Source organism: Eurosta solidaginis, chromosome 3, assembly GCF_040869045.1.
Source record: "Eurosta solidaginis isolate ZX-2024a chromosome 3, ASM4086904v1, whole genome shotgun sequence".
Taxonomy (NCBI): domain Eukaryota; kingdom Metazoa; phylum Arthropoda; class Insecta; order Diptera; family Tephritidae; genus Eurosta; species Eurosta solidaginis.
In genome coordinates, this window is record NC_090321.1 from 157,253,766 (window position 1) to 157,278,830 (window position 25,065).

Genomic DNA, 25,065 nt, shown 5'->3' on the forward strand with positions numbered 1-25,065 from the left:
AGCAACCGGGTTATGCAATGCCACGACAGAAGCAGCAACAACCTCCCCAGGCTGGTTATCTGCCAATGCCACAAAATCCGGGCTATCCACCACAACCTCAACATCCAGGTTATCCTCTACAACAACCAGGTGCACCACGTGGTTACATGGGTCAAATGATGCGACCAACACAACCTGGACAGACGCCAATGCTCAGTCAACCACCCAAGCCGGGTCAACCCCCAATACCCGGACACGTCCGGACGTCCTGGTTATAATGTATGCTAATACAACTAATAATTTACAAATTTGCTGATGATTACTTTTGTGTTATTTTCTTTAGCAACCACCTGCACCTGTTACTGGTAAATATCAACAGCCGTAACAGTATTATCAAGCCCAACGCTGTTTAGATCCCGATCAGATGCCAAATCCGATAAGCGTTATCATTGAAAATCAAAATAGCGCTGGTGGTGCTTTTATTACTAATGAACAGGGTTTATTTCCACCATTGGTGACCACAAAATATGTGGTAGAAGATAAAGGTAACTCCTCGCCACGTTACGTTAGGTATCGATAATCGAAATTAATGTTTTGTTTGGCAATTACATTGATCTTTCTTCTTTGCAGGTCGTCTTTGTATTGCATACCTGCAACAGCTGATTTATTAAAAACAACAGCTTTGGCCATTACATTTACCGTCTCACCAAAGGCACGCACGGTTGAGGGTGAATATGAGCCACCCATTGTAAATGTTGGTGCATTGGGTGCAATTAGATATAATCGTTGCAAGGCTTATATACTGTTACGGTCTGCTGCTACGGTCTACGGCTACGATCCACTTGGGAGCGTGTTCACGCGAACACACCTAGCGATGTGGCGAAAGTTGCGATACAAGGTATCGAAAACAAGAAAAAAAAGATGGAAAAATCGGCATCAAGAAAAAAAGGAAAAAGAAGCGGACGAAAAAAGACACGTTTTGCGCGGAAACGAAAAAAGCTTGGCTCTCTTCCTTTTTTGGTTAGCTGGCGAATGGACGCAAAAAAATAGGCTCCAGCCTTGAAGTGTAGTTTCTGGTTCATAGTAAGAATTAATCATTACTGCCCATCCCCAGCTATATTCAACGCATCGTAAAACGTCATCGCGTGCTGTGCACATAAATAAGGGCATATTGGTGAAAAACCCAAAAGACAGCCACGAGTTTTCCGGCCAAGAATTTTGATATATCTACATATTTTACACCAAAAGCTAGCAATGCTTAATCTGAAATCGCGAATTCACAAGGAATTGTATCATTGAAAATCGTAAATGCCTTTGTACACGACGATAATAGAAATAAAGTTTTTGAAACCTTTTTAAAACTGCGTTCGCTACCAGAAAAAGCAAGTTCATTCGAGGCTACCAATTTTGCTATGTTCAAGAAGCCGGCATTGAGGGCCTAACTATTACACCATTTAATAAGTTGCTAAATGAGTGCAAGACATCTGAACCGGTACGCAAATTTGGCAATACATATGACTACTTCCTTTGTGAAGGTCGTTTGGTAGGACATGCATCCGGGTTTTGTGGCAAGGTACACCAAAACCACCAGCGCGCCACCGCGCGCACTCACTCGACGGCGCATCTCCGAGCGCGACAACCACCAGCGTGCTATCATCATCGACGGAGTCATCCGACAACCACCAACGGTACCAGAACAGCGCGCCCAAGCCAGCGACGGCAACAACAATACCAACTACAACAACGGTACGATCGTGCACCTAGGTCTGATGCAGAGCCGGCCATCACAACCAGAACCACATAAAGGGGTGAGTCCGTTCCAAAGCCCCCATGCGGAGAGCTTAAATACACTTGTATACGTATATACATAAGCGTAGGCACACAAAGAAAATGAAACAATAAAAATATACACATATATATACCATAACATGAAGACATATGGTCAAGTACTTGTATTAATTATAGTGATATGCATATATAGGCATATACCCACTTAGAGTTGCGTATTGAATGCAACCACCTGTAAATATATACTTGGGTGCTAATAGCGAATACGGGTATATGTATATATAAGCATATGCCTACTTAGAGTTGCACATATGTATGCAACCCCCCTTTTAAATACCTGCTTAGGTGCTGATATCGCCTATGGTAAATTACATGTAAGCAGAGGCATACATAAAATTACGCATAGGCATACGTTAGTATAGAAATACATACATATATATTTATAGCAAACATGGTTACATACAAGCAAATACCTACCGGGAGATGACAACCGGAAGAATTAGTATTAGTTTTCATTACCACTTTGTAACCATGGCTGCCTATGATTCATTTATCGTTCCATTTAATCTTATGAATTAATGATAAAATCTTTGAAGTAGTAGATCACATTAGGTCATAGTATAATACATCATGCATAGTACTTTATATTAATACATTTTGTCAACTCCATTTTGGTGAATGTAATTCAAAAAAAAAAAAAGAGCAAATGTTTACACCTTTGAATTTAGCAAGATTAATTTATATATAGTATCGTTAGTATTACAAGTGCATAAGCACATAGTCCCTTTTAGGGTTCGGGTTAAACATTACGTAATGATCACTATTACAAATTACTTATATACGTACACACCTAAATGCAGGAAGTAGAATTTGGTTATATATTAAGTGGCTTTCTTTTCCTTTATTCCTATAAATCCCTTAAAAAAAAATAAATGTAAGGCGCGATAACCTCCGAAGAGATCTAAGGCCGAGCTTCTCTTCCAATTTGCGTCGTGCTCCTCTTGATTTTCCCTACAAATTGGCCGGACGGGACCTACATGTTTTATTCCGACTCCGAACGGCATCTGCAAAGCAGATGAGTTTTCACTGAGAGCTTTTCATGGCAGAAATACACCCGGAGTGCTTGCCAAACACTGCCGAGGGGCGACCCCGCTTAGAAAAATTTTCTTCTAATTGAAAAATCTTATTTCTAAAATTTTGATGTTGCTTTGCCCGGGAGTTGAACCCAGGGCATACGGTGTGATAGGCGGAGCACGCTACCCATCACACCACGGTGGCCGCCAAGTAAATCTAATTATATAATTATTTCGCCCTCTTCTACTACCTTTGATATATATATACCCCCTACCCATTTACATAACACCAATTCTAACATACACAAATTAACATATTCGTTATGATACGCGTACGTGTTGAGAGGTTATTGATTAAACTGAATTTACCAGAAATAAAACTAAAATAAATTGAACTTAAACGCGAATAAATTAACCTAAAATAAAACCAAATAAATTAAGATATCAAAACAGATTTGGGTAAAAGAACTGATATCGGAAATCCGAACAAACCGCAAACGGGTAAGGGATTACGAAATCCCAAGTACACACTACTTACCATTCCGCCTTTTCCATGCCCACGTCTTTTCCTATCTATTCTTAAAGACTTCTAGTTTAAATAATCAAAAAAAAAAAAAAATTTATTAATAATTTGTTATTTAATTCTTGCGAAGATATATATGGTAATTGTAAACCATTGTAAAATTTAAACAATCGTTAATGTAATCACAACAAAACTTAACTACTCTGGAATTACCCCCTTTATTTTTGTAAGATGAATTATAAATAAATTGTATTTATGATGGGAATGCTGATGGTTCCATTCATTTAGAAGGCATAGGGTATACAGGTAAGGGGCCACCGAAAAATAGGTGCGTCGGTGGCCATGGATTTTGAGGGTGGGTCTAGCACCGGGCGTCGCAACAACACCCGCGGCGCCCCCAAGTTATATTCGGCCCTGTTCTTTTTTATTTTAAATTTTCAGCATTTTTTTTTTGTTGAATTTCAGCGTTAGTAACCGGCCATGTCCGGTTCGGTAAATTTTTTTGCGGTTGAATTTTTTTTTGAAGTTTAAATTTTTTTGAATGTTAACGGTCTGTCCGTGACATCCGGTTTGGCCGGATGTTGTTTTATTTTGAATTTATAAGCGTTTTGAGTCGGTCTCTGCGCTTCTGTCGGTTTTTTTTTTAATTTGACAGCTGCTCGTTTTGATAGGCATGATATGATTTTTTTCTGATTATGCCGCAGGAACAGTAAGGTTGGCAAGGACCCGCCCCAGCCGACAATGACTAGCCACTGTGCACCACCACATCATGCCGACCGCCTTCCTTACTGCTTCCACTGTAAATGCGTATCCATAACAGATGGAGCCCAACGTGGCGCCTGAGGCGCTGGCCGCGAGGGTCAGTCGGGTCAACCTGTGAGGTTGACCATCCCACCAGTCCGAGTGAGCAGCCACAGCAGCTGCCACCTACGTTGCGGTGGGATGGTTAGACGGATCAGGTTGTCCGGGCTGGTCATCGGGGGCAGTGGCTGACGGAGCCACGTGACTTAACGTCAGTTATCGGGATTTTGTATTCACCCGATGAGGCAGTGCTGCACGCACTTAAGTTTTTTTTGTAGATTTTGGGGTTTTTATTTTCCCGGAATGTTGTCCGTTAGTCGGCTTTGGAATAATTTTGTCCGCTAATTGGGTTTTTTTTGTAATGTTTAAATTTTTTTTTTAACTTTTTCTTTGCCGAATTTGTGTTGTCTGGTGTGAGTGTGTGAGCGAATGGTAGGACCCCAGCCAGCCCACGTCTCAGGTGGTACCGCAGGATACCACCTGGATTGTGACGGGTTGAGCTGGGATTCAAAGTGACACCCTTCCCTGTCCCACCAGTCTGGGGAGTGGCCCTTGAAGCCGCTCCACCCATAGCGGCGGAGGCAGAAGGGGTGTCCAGGGTGAATGGACGGGAGGCCTCAACACCCCCAGCCAGTCCCACTAGCGAGTCCCAGAGACCGCCTCTGCGTTGCGACTGGGTGTGTTGGGACCAACCTGTGTGTGTAGGAAATTGACCCTAGTGGTCCCAACCAGTCCCAGAGGCAGGTCCTTAAGACCCCCTTATGCGTTGCGGTTGGGAGCACTAGGGACAAGAATGAATGAGTTTGTGTTTTTTTTTTCATTTTTTTTTGGAACCCGAGTGCCTTCGGGGAATGGGATGTCAGTGTTCCCATTGACTACCCAAATATTTTTTTTTGGCCTTCTGTGGGGGCGATAACCACTAGCCTTTCGGAGTTTGGACGAGTTCTCCATATCAAAATGTCTACACCTTTTTTTTGTTTTGGCCTTCTGTGGGGGCGATAACCACTAGCCTTTCGGAGTTTGGACGAGTTCTCCATATCAAAATGTCTACACTTTTTTTTGGTTTGCCTTTCTGTGGGGGCGATAGCCACTAGAAATCATCTTTCGGAGTTTTGACGAGTTCTCCATAACAAATGTCTAATTGCCGCAAGGCCCTTTTAACTAGGAAACAGAAATTATTCCTAACTTGACTTAATTTTTTTTGATAGACCTATGTTGTCCGGCTAGCTTCGTAGTAGGACTTTGAGACTCTTATCTCAGGGGTGAGTCGTGCCCCACGTTGCTTGTCGTCGAAGATTCCTGGCAGTGGCTTCCCACAGATGATCCGGTTTCCTGTTCGCTTCATCGTCAGGTCTTCAAAGCGAAGCAGGTTTGTTACGGTCTGCTGCTACGGATTTTGAGGGTGGGTCTAGCACCGGGCGTCGCAACAACACCCGCGGCGCCCCCAAGTTATATTCGGCCCTGTTCTTTTTTATTTTAAATTTTCAGCATTTTTTTTTGTTGAATTTCAGCGTTAGTAACCGGCCATGTCCGGTTCGGTAAATTTTTTTGCGGTTGAATTTTTTTTGAAGTTTAAATTTGTTTGAATGTTAACGGTTTGTCCGTGACATCCGGTTTGGCCGGATGTTGTTTTATTTTGAATTTATAAGCGGTTTGAGTCGGTCTCTGCGCTTCTGTCGGTTTTTTTTTGAATTTGACAGCTGCTCGTTTTGATAGGCATGATATGATTTTTTTCTGATTATGGCGCAGGAACAGTAAGGTTGGCAAGGACCCGCCCCAGCCGACAATGACTAGCCACTGTGCACCACCACATCATGCCGACCGCCTTCCTTACTGCTTCCACTGTAAATGCGTATCCATAACAATACAACTTGCAGATGCTGGTCGTCGTTTCCAATGTATAATGTGTAAAGTAACAAGAGATGGTAAAAAAAATCTTTCACTTTTACTTGTGTTCATTGATCCATATTTTTTCTCAACAGTGCCAACTGCATATTTCCAACATTTGGCCCACGCCGGACAGCGTGTCGATAAATATGAACGTCCTGAACTTGTATTGGGTACAAGAGTATTTGTGTAAAAAATGTTTGGGTACCGATAGCTCTCAAGGTAAACCTCAACTCATATCCAACATCAATGCCTCGCATTCAATTATGGACGCTGTACGCACTACTTGATTCCAGTGGTAAGGCCACAATTTCAAATGATGGGGCAACCATTATGAAACTATTGGATGTTGTGAATCCAGCCGTAAAACTCTAGTAGACATCGCCAAATCTCAAAATGCTGAGGTAAGTTTTTTGTTATATTAGAATGTTTAGAATAAAAATGTTTCTCTTATCACGTCGGCGATGGCAGTATTTTAAGCAAGTGAAATCTTAAAACAAGTTAAGCCATACGTTGAGGAATGCGTGCATGCACGTATCATCATTAAAGCTATACGTAAAGCATTACAATTATGCATGATAAAATATGACATGGCTGTACATGTCGAAGCGCCAATCAAAGGAACAACAAAGTGCTTTATTGGAAAAATGCTCTGCCACAGCAATGTCCTCCAATGTCCAAGAGTATCAGAAAATTGTTGATGCTGAATGGCGTCTTCTGTACAATAAACTAGGTAAGTAAGGTGCCAATGTTGTGTTTTCTAAACTACCAATTGGTGATGTTGCTACACAGTATTTTGCAGATCGTGATATGTTCTGTGATGTTCATGTACCAGAAGAAGATTGGAAACGTAGAATGAAAGCTTGTGGTGGTGCTGTTATGACTACAGCTAATGATATTAATTCAAGTGTTTTGGGTCAATGTGATTACTTTGAAGAACGTCAGATTTTTGGTGAACGTTTCAACATTTTCGAAGGTTTGATAGTGGGTTTGACATTAATTTCATTTTTATAGTTTATAATTATTTAAAGGTTGCGTTAATGCTAGAACATATACATTGATTTTACGTGGCGGTGCCGAACAATTTTTGGAAGAAACTGAGCTTCGTTACAAGATGCTATAATGATTGTGCGGCGGAATCGTTCAGTGTAATGTGTAATGGCGACCCCAAGTTCCTCGTGGAAATAGGGGGTGGGTGGGATGGCTTAGAAGGTTTAAAGTGATGATAATAATCGTTCCCGAGATGGTTGTTGTTGTTGTAATAGGTGCGACTGATCACAAATTCTTATCAATATCCTCTAACGGGAGTCCAAGAAAACGGAAACTTGCTGTTTCAACAGGGGTGGAGCATATAGAAAGGGGAGTTAGAGGCGTTGGTTCCACATTACAATGAAAGAGATGGTTGGTGTCATGTAGGGACACATTGCAAGCGGGGCATACATTTTGTATGTCGGGGTTGATTCTGGATAGGTAAGAGTTTAACCTGTTACAGTATCCAGAACGAAGTTGAGCTAGAGTGACTCGCTTTTCCCTGGGGAGTATGCGGTCCTCTTCCGCAAGTTTTGGGTCTGTTCTTTAAGTACTGGATTCACCGGGCAAATCCTAGCATAAAGGTCCGACGCTTGTTTGTTGAGTTCACTGAGGACCTGCTTGTGTTTTTTTGCTTCATACGGCTGAGTTCCCAGGTGCCGTATTTCCTCATAATGCTTACGGAGATGACTCTTTATGCCCCTAAGCGGTGTTGGATCAACAATCAGATGTCTGCTGGAATGCCCAGGTTTCTGGGTATTCTACAGAAACTGTTTGGTTAACATTTCATTTCTTTCCCTTATTGGGAGTTTTCTCGCTTCATTGTGCAGGTGGTGTTCCGAGGACATAAGAAGGCAGCCCGTAGCGGTTTTGAGGGCAGCATTTTGGCAGGCCTGTATTTTCTTCCAGTGAGTAACCTTTAGGCTTGGCGACCATATCGTAGACGCGTACCATGCAAACGTCTATTTATATTTACCCCAAGTACTGCCGATTTATCGAATTATATTAAATATTTGTTACATCTCTGGATTTTCGTTACAATTGCTAGTGCATGCTCTCCAAAATGTAGATCCTGATCGAAAGTCACCCAAGATTTTAGGGTGTAAGACAGTCGGTAGGGTAATGTCATATGGTCGACATTTGGCGCGGCCATGTTTTAAATAAGGTCACCGATGATTTGGTTGGTGACAATATCAGGGGGGCCTACTCTGTATTGCGATGCGAAAGAAAAAATACGTGAAATCGCAAAATCGGTACTCTGTATCTTGACATTCGCATGTATATTTTGACTTTCGCATTCACATTTTGCCCATTCGCAATTTTTCTCCCTTTTCGCATTGCCGGCACTCTGTAAAGCGAAAGCGAATGTCAAACAGCATTCATTTTCGCATTTTTCTTGCTACAAGTAATAGGCATTCGCATTGTTCAAATATGTAAGTATTAATTGATGATTTTATAAATTGATATCTTTATATTCATTTAAAAATATATAGGACAACTCAAAAAACAAAAGAAACACAAAATCAACAATTTGTAATCCTAGTGGACTTAAAATACATAAATAAATAACAATTAAATCGAAACCACTTTTTTATAAAGCATTTCTATTTGAAATCATGTCATTTTTTATTTGTTCTCTGATACAACTAGCAATATTTCCCATTCTATGATTTTCCACGTTTTCTGTATTTATCACTTTCTCTTCTTCCAGTTCAATTTCTGGGCTGGGAGGATTTCTTCATTTAAATCAATTCTTTCTTCATTTAAATCGTTCCATAATGCTACATAATCCTTTTTTTAATTTGTTCAACAAAAATTAATCGTTTGCCGAAATTGTAATCGCCCTGTTTCTTTTGTTCTCTTTCTTTGAGTTTGTCAGTGATGCATACTCAAGCAAAAAATTTGCGAAAAATAAAAAAGCGACATTGTTAGCGATGCGATAGCGCTACAGAGTTCCAATTACCTTTCGCATCGCAATTTATTTTCGCATCGCACTGCCTTTCGCATCGCAATACAGAGTAGGCCCCCAGGTTTCGCGAGGCAACAAAACTGGAGAGATTGGGGAGATAGCTGTTTATTTTATTACAAAGCTCATCGTTGTAGGAAACAATAGCATAGGCGTAGAAGCAATAGTGACTCCTGGTGGTAAGGGTAGCTATTGATATGTAGAAGTTAAACAGAAGTTTGAATATGAGTTTTTTTTAAGTTATTGCAGAAAAGTGTTGAGTATTTTTAATATCTTACCAGGTACCTTCGTACATGTTTCTAATAATGAAGAATAAAACCTATTCAAACTCAATTTTCACCACGACAAAGCTGCTGAGACTTCGCTATACTTTAACATACAATACTTTACCCCATTTTAGCACAACTATCATTTTTTGATTTTATTAAATTTTATAAAATGTTTCTTCCTGTACAGTTCCATTTCCTCATTGGATGGTAAATATGGATTTCGCATTTTCTCCATCAATAACTGTGACAAGGTGGAAGAAATCTATGCGCGTAAATCGCAACATATTATCTTGGTCGAGCGTTTCTTCAATAGTTCTCTAGTAGTGATGGTGACAGCAGAGAAACCCAACTGTTTACAAATGTTACACTTCAAAAAGAATCAAAATATCTGCCATTGGATCTACGGCTCAAATACCCACAGTATATGAATGAATCGAACGCACCCAATTGTGTGCCTAACGGATAGTATACATATTGATCAAATCGAAAATATTACACCAAACGAACTGGGTCTGAATACTGAAACAGTATATATAATCAAAATCGATGAGAAGACTGTGAAGATGGTATAGGGTGAGTTGTTGAATAACATACGAAAACCACTTTAACCCATCTATATATTTGCATTACAGCTAAAGCTTTACAAACAGCAAAAATTGCTGGCGCCAAGCAATTGGAAAAGGCAGTGAAGCATTCATCACACTGTACGGGTGGTGCAAAGTTAGAAACTGCTGTTGTAACTGCTGCCACCGACACAACGGTCATCTCTACTTCGACGAGTATCGGCTCGTCCGACTATCTATCGAAGACAGTATAATCATATCTTTTGCCAACACAGGTTACCGATGTACTTGCACAGGAAAAGATTTCAATTGGAAAACGAAACCCAATTAAGCGAGTTTATGTTATTATTAAAGTACTTACTTCTTTTTTATATGAACTGTATTAATTTAAGTTAAAATTTCATGTACATATATAATAAAGTATGTCGTGGTACGATTGCTGTTGGAATTAGATTTGAAACCAATCAATACTTCTGCTAAGGGTTGCAGAATTATTGCTGGAATACTTAGATTTAGAACAATAATAAGTCTGACTCAATTACTAGTCCTACATTTTTAAATTCATATTTTACTTTACTTTATTACTTTCAAATTCAATTACGACAGCAATCGGATTCCACCACACCTTTGAATATTTTTGATCAGAAAGAAAAGAGTAAATCTAATCTGAATTTCTAATTAGCTTTAAGTTGTAGATTTAAATTGATTCAAATAACTGGAGTCTTTTCTAAAGCTTAAAATTATTTTCTGTTCGCTTGGAAAAGATTTCAATTGGAAAACGAAAATCAATCAAGCGAGTTTTTTTATTATTAAAATACTTACTTTTCTTTATATGAACTGTATTAATTTAAGTTACAATTTCATGTACATATATAATAAAGTATGTCGTGGTACGATTGCTGTTGGAATTCGATTAGAAACCAATCAATACTTCTGCTAAGCGTTGCTGAATTATTGCTGGAATGGTTAGATTTAGAACAATAATAAGTCTGACTCAATTACTAGTCGTACATTTTTAAGTTCAGCAATTACGACAGCAATCTGATTCCACGGCATCTTTGAATATTCTTGATCTGAAAAAAAAGTTAACCTAATCTGAATTTTTACTAAGCTTTAAGTTGTAGATTATTCAAATAATTAGAGTTTTTTCTAAAGCTTAAAATTATTTTCTGCTCGCTTGGAAAAGATTTCAATTGAAAAACAAAAACCAATTAAGCGAGTTTATTTATTATTAAATTACTTACTTCTTTTTTATATGAACTGTATTAATATAAGTTCCAATTTCATGTACATATATAATAATATTGAAAATAATAAATATTGAAAATTCAATTTTTTTGGTTCATATTTTAATCATATGACCCAGGTAAAGTAAATCTGCAGGTAAAATTCATGTTATATGGCGGTTATATAAATGGTAAAACCGTCGTAAAATTGATTGACAAATGACTCGAAAATGTAGAGTGAAATGACGGAGGATATGACCGCCATTTGACGAGCATTATGACGTGTGTGAGCAGCACAGTACTATGCTCACATCCTATAGGTGGGAGCGGAATGCATGATCACATTAATAGGAACGAAACGGAAAATTTGGTCACAAACCCAATCTCGCCATGCAAATGTGACTGGTAGTAAACAATTTCCGTCATCCAGTGAGTTTTACAGCTCCGGCTCACGCTTAATTCTCACGGGAATGCTCTGGACCATTGAGAGGCTTGAAAAGCAGATGTGATATTAGCCGTGTTTTTTTTTTACACGCGTATACGTTTCGTTTGCGCGTGAAAAAAAACGCCTATCCTCGCTTAGATAATGCTTAGGAGACCCATCTAGCGGCTGTGGCTACAGCTAGCTACAGCAACAGGGTGTACCGAAAAGCGGAGACACAACGCTCTGATGTCCATAGGATATAACATATAGCTGAATCAGTTGCGATGAATTGTAGACACACATAGAATTAGTGTAGAAGGTGAAACAAAGACACTTATTTCAGTTACATCTGAGTATAATGCGTATTGAAATTTAGTAGGACAAATTTTATGCGCAGCAATTTCAGAGGTGTATTTAAAGTTTGTCGCTTAGCAGTCCATATAAAGTTGAAGCGTAAACGGATATACGCGTGTTAAAAAACACGGCTATTTTCGCACACGTGAAATGTGATAGGCAGATGTCGCTGCTGTTTTTCATTTAACACTTACGGCGAAAGGCTAAGCAGCGACATCTATTTTTGAAAAACTAGGTTTATGAAAGGCAGCGTTGCCAAATTAAAGACAAGTAATTAACAAATTATCTGACTCAAAAATTGAACCACACTTCTATCTGGATTTATCTGGCTCAAATCGTTGTTGTTGCATTTACATGCAAAATTATTTATCTGCCTCAGGATCTTGCCACCGGATGATGGCAATGATTGCAGTAACATCGTCACAATCAACCAAGGTTAAGATGTTAAGGTTATAAATATGAAGCAACTTCAGACTTGGCAATTGAAGTATATTTCGCCATGCCCATTCACATACAAAATGTCGCTAAGCACTGTTTTAAACATTTTCCTATACAAAAAAAATACTTGCTGACATATTTTGTGTATTAATTTGCGTATTAATTTATTATATTGCAGTTTTTAATTGGGAAAAATGTTAGAAAAGTTACCAACAAATGAAAAAAATAATTTCATTTGCAAAGTATGCCAGCAACTTTAGCCAAAACAATTGTCAAATTCTTCTTCTTATGCTTTGTTAGCAACAAAATTTGAGAGTTGGCTACTTTTTCATATCAGATGACGTCAGTGTCGCTCGATCTGTCGTTCGCACAAATACAATACACAAAAATAGTTCAAGCTTCGACAAGTATTTTGTTATTTTGTGTTTGGTAGTGTGCGTCGTAAAGTCCAATACTATACTATGGAAATCTGCTGCTTTGTAAGGATGTACACTGTGCTCCTGACAGAGTCAAAATTTGTCTTTGGCGTCGTATGCCTGGTTTTTCAGTGCGAGTTTAAACCCTAGATAAATTTGACTAGAGTTTAACCTTGCCACTTTGTTCGATAACATAAACTTTTGCTGAGATGAGTTAAATACATATATATTCTTACGGGATAGCTATGGAATCTACGCACGTAAACGTGTGAAAATTAAAAGTTGAGTGTTTTCAAAACAGGTTCGAACGCAGCAAAGTAGCATTTTTTCTACTTTCAGGCGTTTTTATGCCTGTAGCAACCTACTTCAAGCTGTTTTTAATAGCAGCATCCTTTTATCTACTTCTTTTAAATATGCAGAGCTACTTTGCGGTGAATTTTTGCGACTTTGTAGGTATTTTCGTGAATATTTATTTGTTATGCAAATATGCTTATATCATTTTTAAACGGTTTTATTTAGCTTGAATTGAGCGGCCGGCCGAACAGAATTTTGAAATTGAAATTGACAATGCAATAATAAGAAATAAAAACTCCGATAGGTGGCGCATGGATCGAAATCTTTCAAAATATCGTATTTGTGGTCATATTTGGTTCATATTTGAAACACACAATACATATATGAATAGAAAGCGACCTATGAATAAAAATCTTATTTGTTGTAAGATTAGGCTCATATTTGGAAAATATATTACATACATGAATAGAAAGCGACATATGAAAAAAATCACTGCTAGATGGCGCAAGGATCGAGATATTAAAAAAAATCGTATTTGTGGTCCGATTTGGCTCATGTTTGGAACACATATTACATACATGAATAGAAAGCGACCCATGAAAGAATCACCGTCAGGTGGCGCAATGATGGAGATATTCAAAAAAATCGTATTTGGGTCCGATTTGGCTCATATTTGGAAAACACATAGGACATACAGAAATAGAATTGATATATTCAAAAAAAAATCGTGTGTACTTGTCTGCCGATTTGGCTCATTGAACAAATATTACATACAGTCCGGTGGAAGTGACGTCAAATTACTTTGGAGCACATAAGTTAAAATTTTGTTAGTGAAATTTCAGTAAAAAAATGCAAATCCCGGTAGAAGTGACGTCAAAATACTTTGGGGTACATAAGGTAAATTTTGTTACACGCCTATTATGAATTTTCATACGATAGACGATAAACGCTTGCTAGCGTATCGTAAAAAATCAGCTTTGATATTGCGATTTTCACACGCCTGATAGATGTACTATTGTGAATGACAGCAGAGTTTTGTTTACAAATTTTTGTGAATCTATACGAAACAGATAGCAAAACAAAACGTAAATACTTTTCTGCAAGAGATGCTTCCAATCTTCTTGAAATGAACTCTACACTGTAACTACTTGACATACTAAAAGTAAAAAAAAAAAGTTGAATAAAAAAATAGATTTCAGAGCATGTCGTAACAGAAGTAGAAGGCAATTTGCGCGCCAGTAAAAATAGGTCATCCATCCCAAAAATTTTGAAGGTTTGTACCACTTTAAGGTTTCTTGCCCAGGGTGTTGCAACTGAGTGTTAAGGCTTTAGTTGGATTCTTTTGGATTTTTTATAATTTTATATTTACTTTTATTTAAATAGCTCCCAACGTATCGTGCAAAAATTTATCAACGGTAGCTAGCGTAGAACATTGAACAGCTGGTGCCATGTTCAATTATATGGTTGGCTCATCTGTAAAGCAACAAAGTATGTCTGTTCAAATCTGTGTATTGGTGTTGGTGCGAATTATATGGAATGGAAACATAAAACTTAGCAGTTTTTGTATGTGTAAGAAAATGTTGCCAATGTGTTGGTTTCATTTTGAGTTTGGCATCTCCTTTTGACAATCCCTTCGGCCATGCAATGAAATAAATAAAATCAGCTGATGAGATGAGCCAACCATATAATTGAACCATGGCTGGTGCGGTAGTTAGCGTATGGCAATACCACGATAAACGATAAACGCTAACGATCGGTTTTCACACGCTAGAATTTACTTCATAATACGGTACAACAGATTGCAAGCGTTTATCGTGTATCGTATGAGTTCATAATAGGGGTGTTAGTGAAATTTCAGTAAAAAAAATCAATGCATCGAAAAGCAGAAGATTTAAATTAAGTCTCCATTAAATCTCCAATCATTGCAAATATTTCAGGTATGGCAACCTACAGTTCATATGTCATGTAATTTTTTGATAGGAAAATATTTAAAGGTTGGAGCAGTTCATGTGTGACAGATGTGTTTTGAAGATTTTTAAGTTAAAATTTTATGACCAAATGTGAGTGAAATTATAAATGTACCAAGATGGAATATTAAGATATGTTTTTGCTATGAAAATGGATGTGTTTAATTCGAAAATGCAAACTTTTTTTTGCTGAAAAACTTCGCAAAATTGAAACTGTGCACGTGGCCTCACTTTATAAATTTTCCATACGAAAAAATAAAACGTCAAATAAAACTACGGTGGAAACAGTGCAGTTAAAGCTCTAGGTGAAGATATTCTATAAATTTACTTATTTTTAATTGCATCAGAACATTTTTTCCCAATATTTTCACAAGTTTTAAAGACACGCGACGGCTGCAAAATTTCAAGAAATTTTGATGCCGCGCAATGGCTTATAATCATTCGTAATCATGCAGCCACACTTGTGTACATGAACACATCAAAGTAAGCAATTTACACACATACATAGAAGGCGACGAAGAATATTTCACACACATAACCAGCAGCTTAAAGCAAAGAAATTATCTCAGATACACATATGTAGTCATCAGCTAAGAGCAGAAGTTGTTACTCACACATAAACACGCACATGGCTAGAAGCATGAGATACAACTATGCTAGAACACATGTTCGTGCAATTAGTAATCAGTTTGATTTGAACACGCTATTGGTTGTGAAGTATAATTATGAAGTACTACTCCCAAAGTAGTCTCAATAAAGACTATTTTGCAATACTGAATATTGGAGTTATTTATTCGACATTTCAGCGATTCGAACGTGAGAAGGTGTAAAATAATTAACAGAAGTCCCAGAATTCGTTGCAAATGGTGTCAGAATAGGAATTGTTGAATATATTCTGAAGAATATAACTTGGTCATGGCAAAGTTAAGTGAATTAAACCCTCACTATAGCAGGCAACTTGTCGTTGGTGTGAGGGCTTATCCGAACTACATAGCGCCCGACTATGGGGCTGAGCGGTTTAGGGCCTGTATCTACGCCGTTTCGCTTCATAGGGGGGCGGGGGATGACGGTGACTAAGAAATGACAACCCCCTAATCCAGGGTGGTATGCGGATCATGCCTATTGGACGATTTGCTGCGAGGGTATATATTTATTTATGGGGCGGCGGGATGTCGGTGACCAAGAAATGATAACCCCCTAATCCAGGGTGGAATGCGGATCATGCATATTGGACGATTTGCTGCGAGGGCATATATTTATTTAGGGGGGCGGCGGGATGTCGGTGACCAAGAAATGATAACCCCCTAATCCAAGGTGGTATGCGGATCATGCTTATTGGACGATTTGCTGCGAGGGCATATATTTATTTATTTATTTTTTATTATTACGGTTTTAAGCCCAAAACTTAGATTATTACAATTTATAAGTACATTTTAATAATAATAGGAGGTGTAAAATTTTGGCTGTCAGAATGCATGAGATTCCGATCAGCACGAGAACTGGCGGTCCCAACGGGCGAGTCCTGCAGTCATCCTATTGGGAGGTTGGAAAGAACGTGTTCTCAATCCTTCCCTAATCCAAGACTTATGATTACATAGTTTAATTATTTATGTTGTCGGAATGCAGCACATTCCGATCAACACATATGACTCGGATCTCAGAGTTATAAGGCACTTTTATTGGGAGGTTGGAAAAACGTATTTCCAATCCTGTCCTGTTCCAAAACTTAAGATTACACAGTTTTATTTATGCTGTCGGAATGCCTTTGAATACACTCAATACAAAAGCTAGCACCTCAGCAGAATGAGCCTCTCTTCTCGGACGGTTGGAAAGGACGTGTTGCCAATCCTCCCTGTACCAGCTTTTATATAAACATAATTAATTATAATATATTATTGCTTAATTATTTTTGTAGGAATAGGCATGAAGTTGCAAAATTGTACCCGATAAATAGGTGTCCCGGTATCTCATAATTTTTTGCACAGTAAATTCATGCTATATGGGGCAGAAGCATGGACCATGACAACAGCAGATGAAGCGGCTTTGGGAGTGTTCGAGAGAAAAGTTCTTCGAAAGATTTATGGACCTCTACGTGTTGGCGATGGCGAGTACCGAAGAAGATTTAATGATGAGCTGTACGAGCTATACGCAGACATCAACATAGTCCAGCGAATTAAAACGCAGCGGCTGCGCTGGCTAGGACATGTTATGCGAATGAATGATGATGCTCCGGCCAAGAAAGTGTCGGAACCCGCCTATGGAAGCAGAGGTAGAGGGCGGCCCCCACTCCGTTGGAAGGACCAGGTGGAAAATGATTTAAACTTCCTTGTTGTGACCAATTGGCGCCGGTTGTCGAAGCGAAGGAGCGACTGGCGCGCCTTGTTGGACGGCCATAACCGTTTAGACGGTTAAGCGCCAATTAAGTAAGTAAGTATATTCAAAAAAGGGTTTTTCGTTTTGTATTCATAACTGAAAAACTAGTTTTTTGTTGTTTTCCCATTTTGTGTGTTTTTTCGTAAAATTCTCTTTGAAATTTGCTCATGTATTGACAGTTGATCGCCGTTGAAATGACCTGTATGATCAGTTGTGTTAACAGAAAAATCAGTTAGATTGACCAGGAATCTGTCAATTTTACAGAATTTTGTTAACTTAAGAGCGACAATTTCTCTTCTGTTGAAATGACTAAACTAATTTGTTCGTTTGATAAAGAGCTCGGTCGAATTAACCGAAATTCGATCAATTTCACCGAATCTCCGTTAAGTCAAGAACAAGAGAACCGATTTGTTGATTTTACTAGCACCACTTCTTTCAGTGTATAAGGATTTTATTATTTTCCAAGTAATTAACCAGTTGATTTTTTATTACAATTTCCAGAATTTTTTCTATGTTCGGCAATGTATTTATCGGTCTAAAGCTGGAGACATTGGTGCTTTATCGGTAACCGTATCGGTAACCTTATAACAGCTGATTCGACCAACCTTATGAGAATCAATGCAATCGATTATTGGTGCCACTAAGGTCGTAACCGTATCGTAGCCAACCAATTTGGATTTGGTTTACCTTCGTAACGATAAACAGCTGATTACGTTAGGGATACGGATACAGCGATACGACATACGGCACCAATGACTCCGGCTTTAGTTCATCTCACATTATTGAACCTTTTACTTTCCTAATTGGTACTATTGTCGAAATTTTCCACATGTCTGGCACTATTCCAGTAGACATGGATTTGTTTAAAGCGTTTGCATAGAAGAAACCCATGTACGATACCGAATCTTTAATAATGCCTTCTGAAAGTAAATTCCCCCATTTTTATTTTTGAACCTTTTTGCTATAAATACATATATATTGTTACGGATATTAGCAAAACTAAGGAGTGCTGCCAGCTCTAAGCCGATCTAAGCAGTGACGTGAATGCACATCAATAATTCAATCATTATGTATCTACATAAACGAATAAATAATTGCGTCTACACATATGTACACATTCCGACGAGCAACATTTACATACAAGGCAGCAAGAGATGAGATGTCACACACCGATGAATTTACTTATACGCTTATGTGTGTGCGGGAGACTGTAAACTACAAACACATGCATATACCTTATCTGAGTTGTCACAAGAGAGAGCAATAATTTGTGCACGTAGTTGTGGCTGGCGATTTTGTAGCCGAAACAACTAGTAACTTCTGGAAATCGAAGAGCCTAGAAGTATGCAGCGTAAACTATAAAAGCGGCGCCAGCGAGTAAGAAGTAATTCAGTTTGATTTGAATTGTCAAGCAGTTACGAGTAAGACGATATCTAGCGAGCAATAGCACTATTATTTTGAAAGTCAGTTTCCTTTAAGATATCAGTTTGGTTATTAAGCTATTCGTTGCACAGTTTGAGTGTTATTGTGAAGTACTTAATAAAGGCCATTTTTCCATCATTCAATATTGGAGTTATTTATTCAACAGTTTAGTGATTCGAACTTAGCAGAGGATTGCAAATAAGAGGATTTGCAAGTAAATTCGTTACAATATAATACTTCTGTATCAATACTTTCATTATTTGCTGAAACTGTGCAAATGTATGTACTGCGCATGCGCGGGCTTTGTTAGTGTTAGTAAATTGTAGTAGCGTGTGTAAAAAAAGTATTAAAGGGGTACCAACGGATCACTAACCCCTTTACCCAACTTCTGCAAACTAATTGTTATAAAATCTCAGTTTAGTCGATTAAACAATCAAAAGGCCAACAAATTCAATACAAGGCTTGATGTATTTATTATTTAAACATGGGCTGCAGCCATACAAAGTACATTATTTACATAAATAGTAAAAAAAAAAATCAAGGCGAAGAATTCATATTTTTCAAATGAAAAAAATTCAAATATACATGTTTAAAAATATACTATACATACATCACAACAAGCATTTCTTTGAACGTTTTTAAAAATAATTTAAAGTGAATTAGCTTGAACAAACGATATATAAACGTTTTCAAAATTTTACTTATTTTAAGTTTTTTAATAAAGCAAATTTTTGCTGGCTGCTATTGGTGTTTGTGATCGTCTAGGATACTACTGGAGAATGCATCACTTGTATTTTGAAAAATTGTATTTATTAAACTTAATTTTGCATTTCCAATTGGGCATGCCTTAATTTTTCATTTGGAGAACGAAATAGCCTAATGTACAATGTACAATATTGATATTAGCCGTGTTTTTTTTTACACACGTATACGTTTCGTTTGCGCGTGAAAAAAAACGCCTATCCTCGCTTAGATAATGCTTAGGAGACCCATCTAGCGGCTGTGGTTAAACAACTAGCTACAGCAACAGGGTGTTCCGAAAAGCGGAGACACAACGCTCTGATGGCCGTAGGGTATAATATATAGCTGAATCAGTTGCGATGAATTGTGGACACACATAGAATACATAGAATTAGTGTAGAGGGTGAAACAGACACATATTTCAGTTACATCTGAGTATAATGCGTATTGAAATTTAGTAGGATTTCAGAGGTGTATTTAAAGTTTGTCGCTTAGCAGTCCTTATAAAGTTTAAGCGTAAACGGATATACGCGTGTTAAGAACCACGGCTATTGTTGAAATATACATATATTAAGCCCCCTTTTTGCAAAAATTTAACGACAGCCTTGAGATTTTGTCTCCTTCTCTCGTTGTATATCTGTACTGTAATGTTTGACAGGCTGCACAGTTCAGTAGTAGCGATATAGAAGTATTACATATATGTATAAATATAACATCCTCAACCGTAATTTCTTCGAATTTTAAACATGAACTAGCTTTATATTGGAAATCGTTCCGACCCTGAACAACTTCAATTTCTCTGTTTATATCAACAATGCTATCGATAAAGAAGGAGTTCAATTACGATCACCGCCAAGATCTTTTCTTGTGGCCCCGTTAAGTATACAGCATGCTTAAGCTGCTTCCACATTAGCTTGCTATCTGAACTATTGATATCAGTATTATTCTTCATATATTTAATCTTTTTAAATTTGATTAGCTTTTTGTAGTACTTCGCGACGATCCTATATTCGGTATAGTCACCCATTGTTCTAGCATGTGAGTACAACAGGTATTTCAGTTTATTCAATTCTGCTGTATTTTAACGGAGCCTTCTCGATGCCGGGCCGCCTCGGGAAGTAATGATAGCCTCACCACAGAAGGGGGCGCTGTTGTGGGGGACGGTTTTTATCCCCATTTTTAGCATTAGAGCCCGCCTTGTGAGCAGGTGGTCTTACGACCAAGATGAACTAAAAAATTTTTGAACAAAGTGAGGAGAAGGAAAAGGCGATGATGTCGCAAGCCGTGGAACAGGAACTCGCTATCAGCGATGGCTCGGACGGGGATAGCGATGATAGTGTGCAGTCAGTGCCCTCCGTAAAGGACCGACATAGTAGCCCGGACAAAGAACTAATGTTAGAACGGGAATAACGAGATAGGGAGCTTAAGAGAACACTCCCAAAATATCGGGCAGCATTTAGAAGTATGGAGCGCTTGGGCCCAGTGGTTCATCCAACCAACGGTGAGAGCAATCGCTTGGCATGGACCCGTGAGACAGTGGAAGAATGTCGAAGACAGTTCACTGACGAAAACTTTGCTGCGAGAAACCCTCAATTTTGCAACCGCAGCGAAGAAGCCCCGAGAGGCAAGAGGCAGCGATCGGCTTAACCTGGCATGCCTGCTTTTAAGAGGCAGAAGGGGGAGGGTGAACGCCCCAGTCCAAGAAACAGGAGGCGAACTAGCCGGAATGATTGGAACCAAACCTCAAATTTCGGAAATCGGATCGAAGAGGGAATTATAAGTACTGGAAAGCCATGCACCTCAAAAGCTGTAATACAGGAGGAGAAAGGCAATAATGGCTTGAGAAGCAAAGACACAAAAGTTAATAAACTAAAGGGAGATAACAATCAGACTCCCTGTTGTTCGATGATACTAATGGGAGCTAAAGGCGGGACTCCAGTTTTCGCCGAGAAGAAAATGAGCGAAGTTGCGAAGCAGTCCCTGACTGTGGCACTACTAGATTGCAGCGTCCCCAATGTACAGATGTCAACTGAAAGGTGGAGATCCGTAGAAGAGGAGCTGATCAGTATCATCATCAAAAAGATGCATGACGAACCGAACAGACCGCTACCAGCCATCGAAACAGCTGGATGGAATAATGGGGTTAAACTGATGACCTGCACCAATAACGCGACTTTAGAACGGCTGCAGAAAGTTGTTCCAGACCTAAGATTGAAGGTGGTGGATAGAGCAGATTGAAGGTGGTGGATAGAGCAATAATTCCCACGATACCAAAGGCCAAGGTTTGGATACCCGAGTGGTAAAAGCGGAAGGCATACTTAACATGCTGCAGCGGCAGAACCCGAACATACCATAAACCATATCTAATTTCTGAATCTATATCAACTGTTTCTCTATCGGAACCTTAACTAATTATGGATTGCTTCTCTATCGTAACCTTAACTAATTATCTGAATTATTATGAACTTTTTCTATAATATTATTAAAAACTATACACCCCACACTGAAAAAAAATTTACTATGTGAACTGGCGTTTAATAGTATTTTAAAATTTAATATAAAAAATGCCATGTACTTTTCTTATGCTATATGGTAATAGAATGTGCTCTTTCAATATTGTATTTAAAATATGCATTAAGAAAATGTTTAATAAATAAATAAAAAAAACTTCAGCAGCGAAGGCCTAGCGGTAGTCGCAATGGAGGGGAAGAAAGAACCATCGCTTATCCTGGCATCCTGCTAGATGGCCCATAACGTGGAAGCCCAACCGGAGGAGTTCAAAAGGCTGGTGGAACAAGAAGGGTGCAGAGGACAGGTTGTCATAGGCGCGGATGCGCATGCGCATCACAGTACATGGGGAGGGGACGATATTAATGATATAGGTGAGTTCCTTTTTTGCAGAGGACAGGTTGTCATAGGCGCGGATGCGCATGCGCATCACAGTGCATGGGGAGGGGACGATATTAATGATATAGGTGAGTTCCTTTTTTGTTACATACTACAGAGTAGTCTACAGGTGGCCAACAGGGGTAGCGTGCGTACATATGCTGGTCCTAGGTCAAGCAATGTGCTTGATATCACATTGGGCTCTGAGCAGGATATGAATGGTCCTTGACAGGCCATCATCCTCTGTGAAGATTCAAGGGGAAAGCAAAGCCACCATGGTGGAGCAAGGGCTGAGTCTTCTTAGAGGGCAGGTAAAAAAGATGTTTAAGCTGGCAAAAGTTGCGGAGTGATCGACGAATACAGAGATCTGTTGGGGATCTGTAAACGTGAAATCAACAGGTCAAAGCGGGTTCCATGGAAGAATTTCTGCGCCTACATAGAAAGCTCCAGCGAAACGGTGAGACTGAGGAAAGTCCTATCTAAAGGAGATGCAGTCCAGGGACTGATAAAAAAGGACGACTGGGAATGGTCACACAATAGTGAAGAGTCCCTTGAGGCACTACTTAACACACTTCCCATGAGGAGATGTTGCGGAAGAGTTATGTAACCACGTCTACAGTCCTAATACGGAACGAGAGGTACCAGGATTGGTGCCAAATACCAACATTGAATGGGCAATAAAAACGTTTACTATGTTCAAATCGCCGGGCCCAGATGGGATATTCCCTGCTGTGCTGCAGATGGCAGGTGGAACGATTATAGAATAGCTAAGAATAATCTTTGAGGGTTGCATAAAACTGAAAAACGTCCCGCAATCTTGGGGAACTGCTCGAGTAGTCTTCATACCCGAAAGACTACAGGCCCATTAGTTTGATATCTTTTCTACTCAAAACCCTAGAGAGATTAATAGATGAGTACATAAAATCTAAATTGAATGAGGAATTATTCTCTTTAACACAACATGCTTACACCAAAGACAAGTCAGTCGATACTACATCGCATAGGGTTATTATGAATATATAGAAGCCCCTGGAACACCAGGAACATGCCCTAGGTGTTTTTCTGGACATTGCCGGAGCTTGCAACAATGTCTCGAAAATATAATAGATAGTCTCAACTCTCTTGAAGTGCATCCAGCTTTAGCAAATTAAATCGGCTCCATGTTAAGCTGCAGAATGATCACATCGCAATGGGGTTTGTGCGAGGCAACGACATCTGTAAACGGAGGAACTCCGCAGGGTGGGATGAAGAAGGAAGATGACGTTTCAGTTATCATAGGCGGCAGATGCCTAACAACAATTAGCTCTCTGATGTTTCAGACACTTCGGGATGTACATGCCTGTGCATCTGGGGCCGCCAACGCGGAAAAACCCGATCTAGTATATATCGATACGTATAGATCGATACGTCTATCGTCGATTTTCGAGTGCTGCACCCTCCTTTGCCAAATCATCGACCACCAAAAGCATTTTTATCCAAAACATCATTAAAGTATCCCATTGTTTCAAAAATTTCAGTAGATTTCGAATCTAAAGATTCAAAAAATCCTTTCAACCCCTTTTCAGAAAGGTATACCTTAGAATAGGTTTCATTTTACTTTTTAGTAACTCCAAAAAAATATTTCTATTAAACTATAATAAAGAATTTTCTGAAATCGTAGATTATTCATGTGTGAGGCATACGTTTGGTGGGAGAGAAACCGCTTGGGTACAGTTTCCACTCTCCCACCACAAGCTAAATAAATTTCTGCAGAAAAATACGAAGGAGAAGGCGAAAGAAGGGAGGAGATCGCCAAACCAACTAGTTTGAAACCATGCGGACGGAAGCATACACACCTTACCACGAGAATTGCGAATTCCATAAAAATTTAGTGCAGTTGTCTAATAAAAAAAATAAAAAAATTGAAAAAATGTAATATTTCAAAAAAAAAACGTATACATGTATATAAAATTGTTTAGCAAGAAATAGATATAAATAAAAAGGGGAAAAAGTGAGAATATTTACATGATAAGAAAGCCATAAGGCAAAGTAAAAATTAAGGAAAAATTTAGAAGAAGGGCTATGTAAAAAAGTGAACATATTTACATATATACACAAGAAAGCTATAAAGAAAAGCAAAAAAAAAAAATTTACGGAAAATTGTAAAGTGAAAACATGTAAAAAACAAAAAAAGGGCAAAGATGAAGACCTATGTAGGCCAAATAAAAGGAAGCACAGAGAATAAAGTGATGAAGAAAAGTGAAGTCAAAGTAGTTCAAAAAAAAAATATATATATCGATCTGTCGTTTATTCGGAGAGGACGTGTTTTTTAATTGCGCCCTAATTATGTCTTAATAACTAATAATTTTGCAATGTTTTTATGCATGGTGCATAACAAACTGTTTGAGATATTGACTCTTATAATGTGAATAGTTCGTTGTGATCGCAGAGTGTATAGAAAAAAAAACAAACAATTTAGTAATTATATCTATTCAGTTGTGCATGGATTTGTCTATTTATTTAATTAAATATGACTTGCCGTTGTGGGACGAAAGTGGAACGTGCTCAGGCCAAAGTGCAGTGCTCTAATTGTAATAAGCTTTTCCACCTACATTGCGTTGGTATGCAACAGACTGACTTAGAGTACCTTTTGAGTTCAAATACCCC

The 25,065-nt window shown here is 38.6% G+C and overlaps 1 protein-coding gene across 5 annotated transcripts; it reads left to right on the top strand.

The window, feature by feature from the left end:
* Positions 1 to 934: 934 nt before the first annotated feature.
* LOC137244457 (T-complex protein 1 subunit eta-like) lies at positions 935 to 11,153 on the top strand. 5 transcript variants are annotated; one of them, XM_067773452.1, is made up of 8 exons: positions 935 to 1,787; positions 6,042 to 6,089; positions 6,147 to 6,455; positions 6,523 to 6,784; positions 6,854 to 7,027; positions 7,083 to 7,521; positions 9,503 to 9,888; positions 9,948 to 11,153. In XM_067773452.1, the coding sequence occupies exons 4-6, from the start codon at positions 6,637 to 6,639 to the stop codon at positions 7,172 to 7,174; spliced, it is 414 nt and encodes a 137-aa protein (XP_067629553.1). In that variant the 5' UTR covers positions 935 to 1,787; positions 6,042 to 6,089; positions 6,147 to 6,455; positions 6,523 to 6,636; the 3' UTR covers positions 7,175 to 7,521; positions 9,503 to 9,888; positions 9,948 to 11,153. The 5 variants fall into 5 exon arrangements, 4 of the variants coding, with proteins under 4 accessions (XP_067629553.1, XP_067629551.1, XP_067629552.1 ...); XM_067773450.1 differs by having other exon boundaries at positions 6,042 to 6,455; XR_010951017.1 differs by having other exon boundaries at positions 935 to 6,455; positions 6,844 to 7,027; positions 7,083 to 7,316.
* Positions 11,154 to 25,065: the final 13,912 nt, after the last annotated feature.

Bases quoted from the DNA above. Each gene is read 5' to 3' on its own strand.
- LOC137244457 (XM_067773451.1), top strand. From the start codon at position 6,637: ATGACATGGCTGTACATGTCGAAGCGCCAATCAAAGGAACAACAAAGT. The intron at 6,785-6,853 runs GTAAGTAAGGTG...AGTATTTTGCAG, and splicing joins TCTTCTGTACAATAAACTAG to ATCGTGATATGTTCTGTGAT. The intron at 7,028-7,082 runs GTTTGATAGTGG...AATTATTTAAAG, and splicing joins ACGTTTCAACATTTTCGAAG to GTTGCGTTAATGCTAGAACA.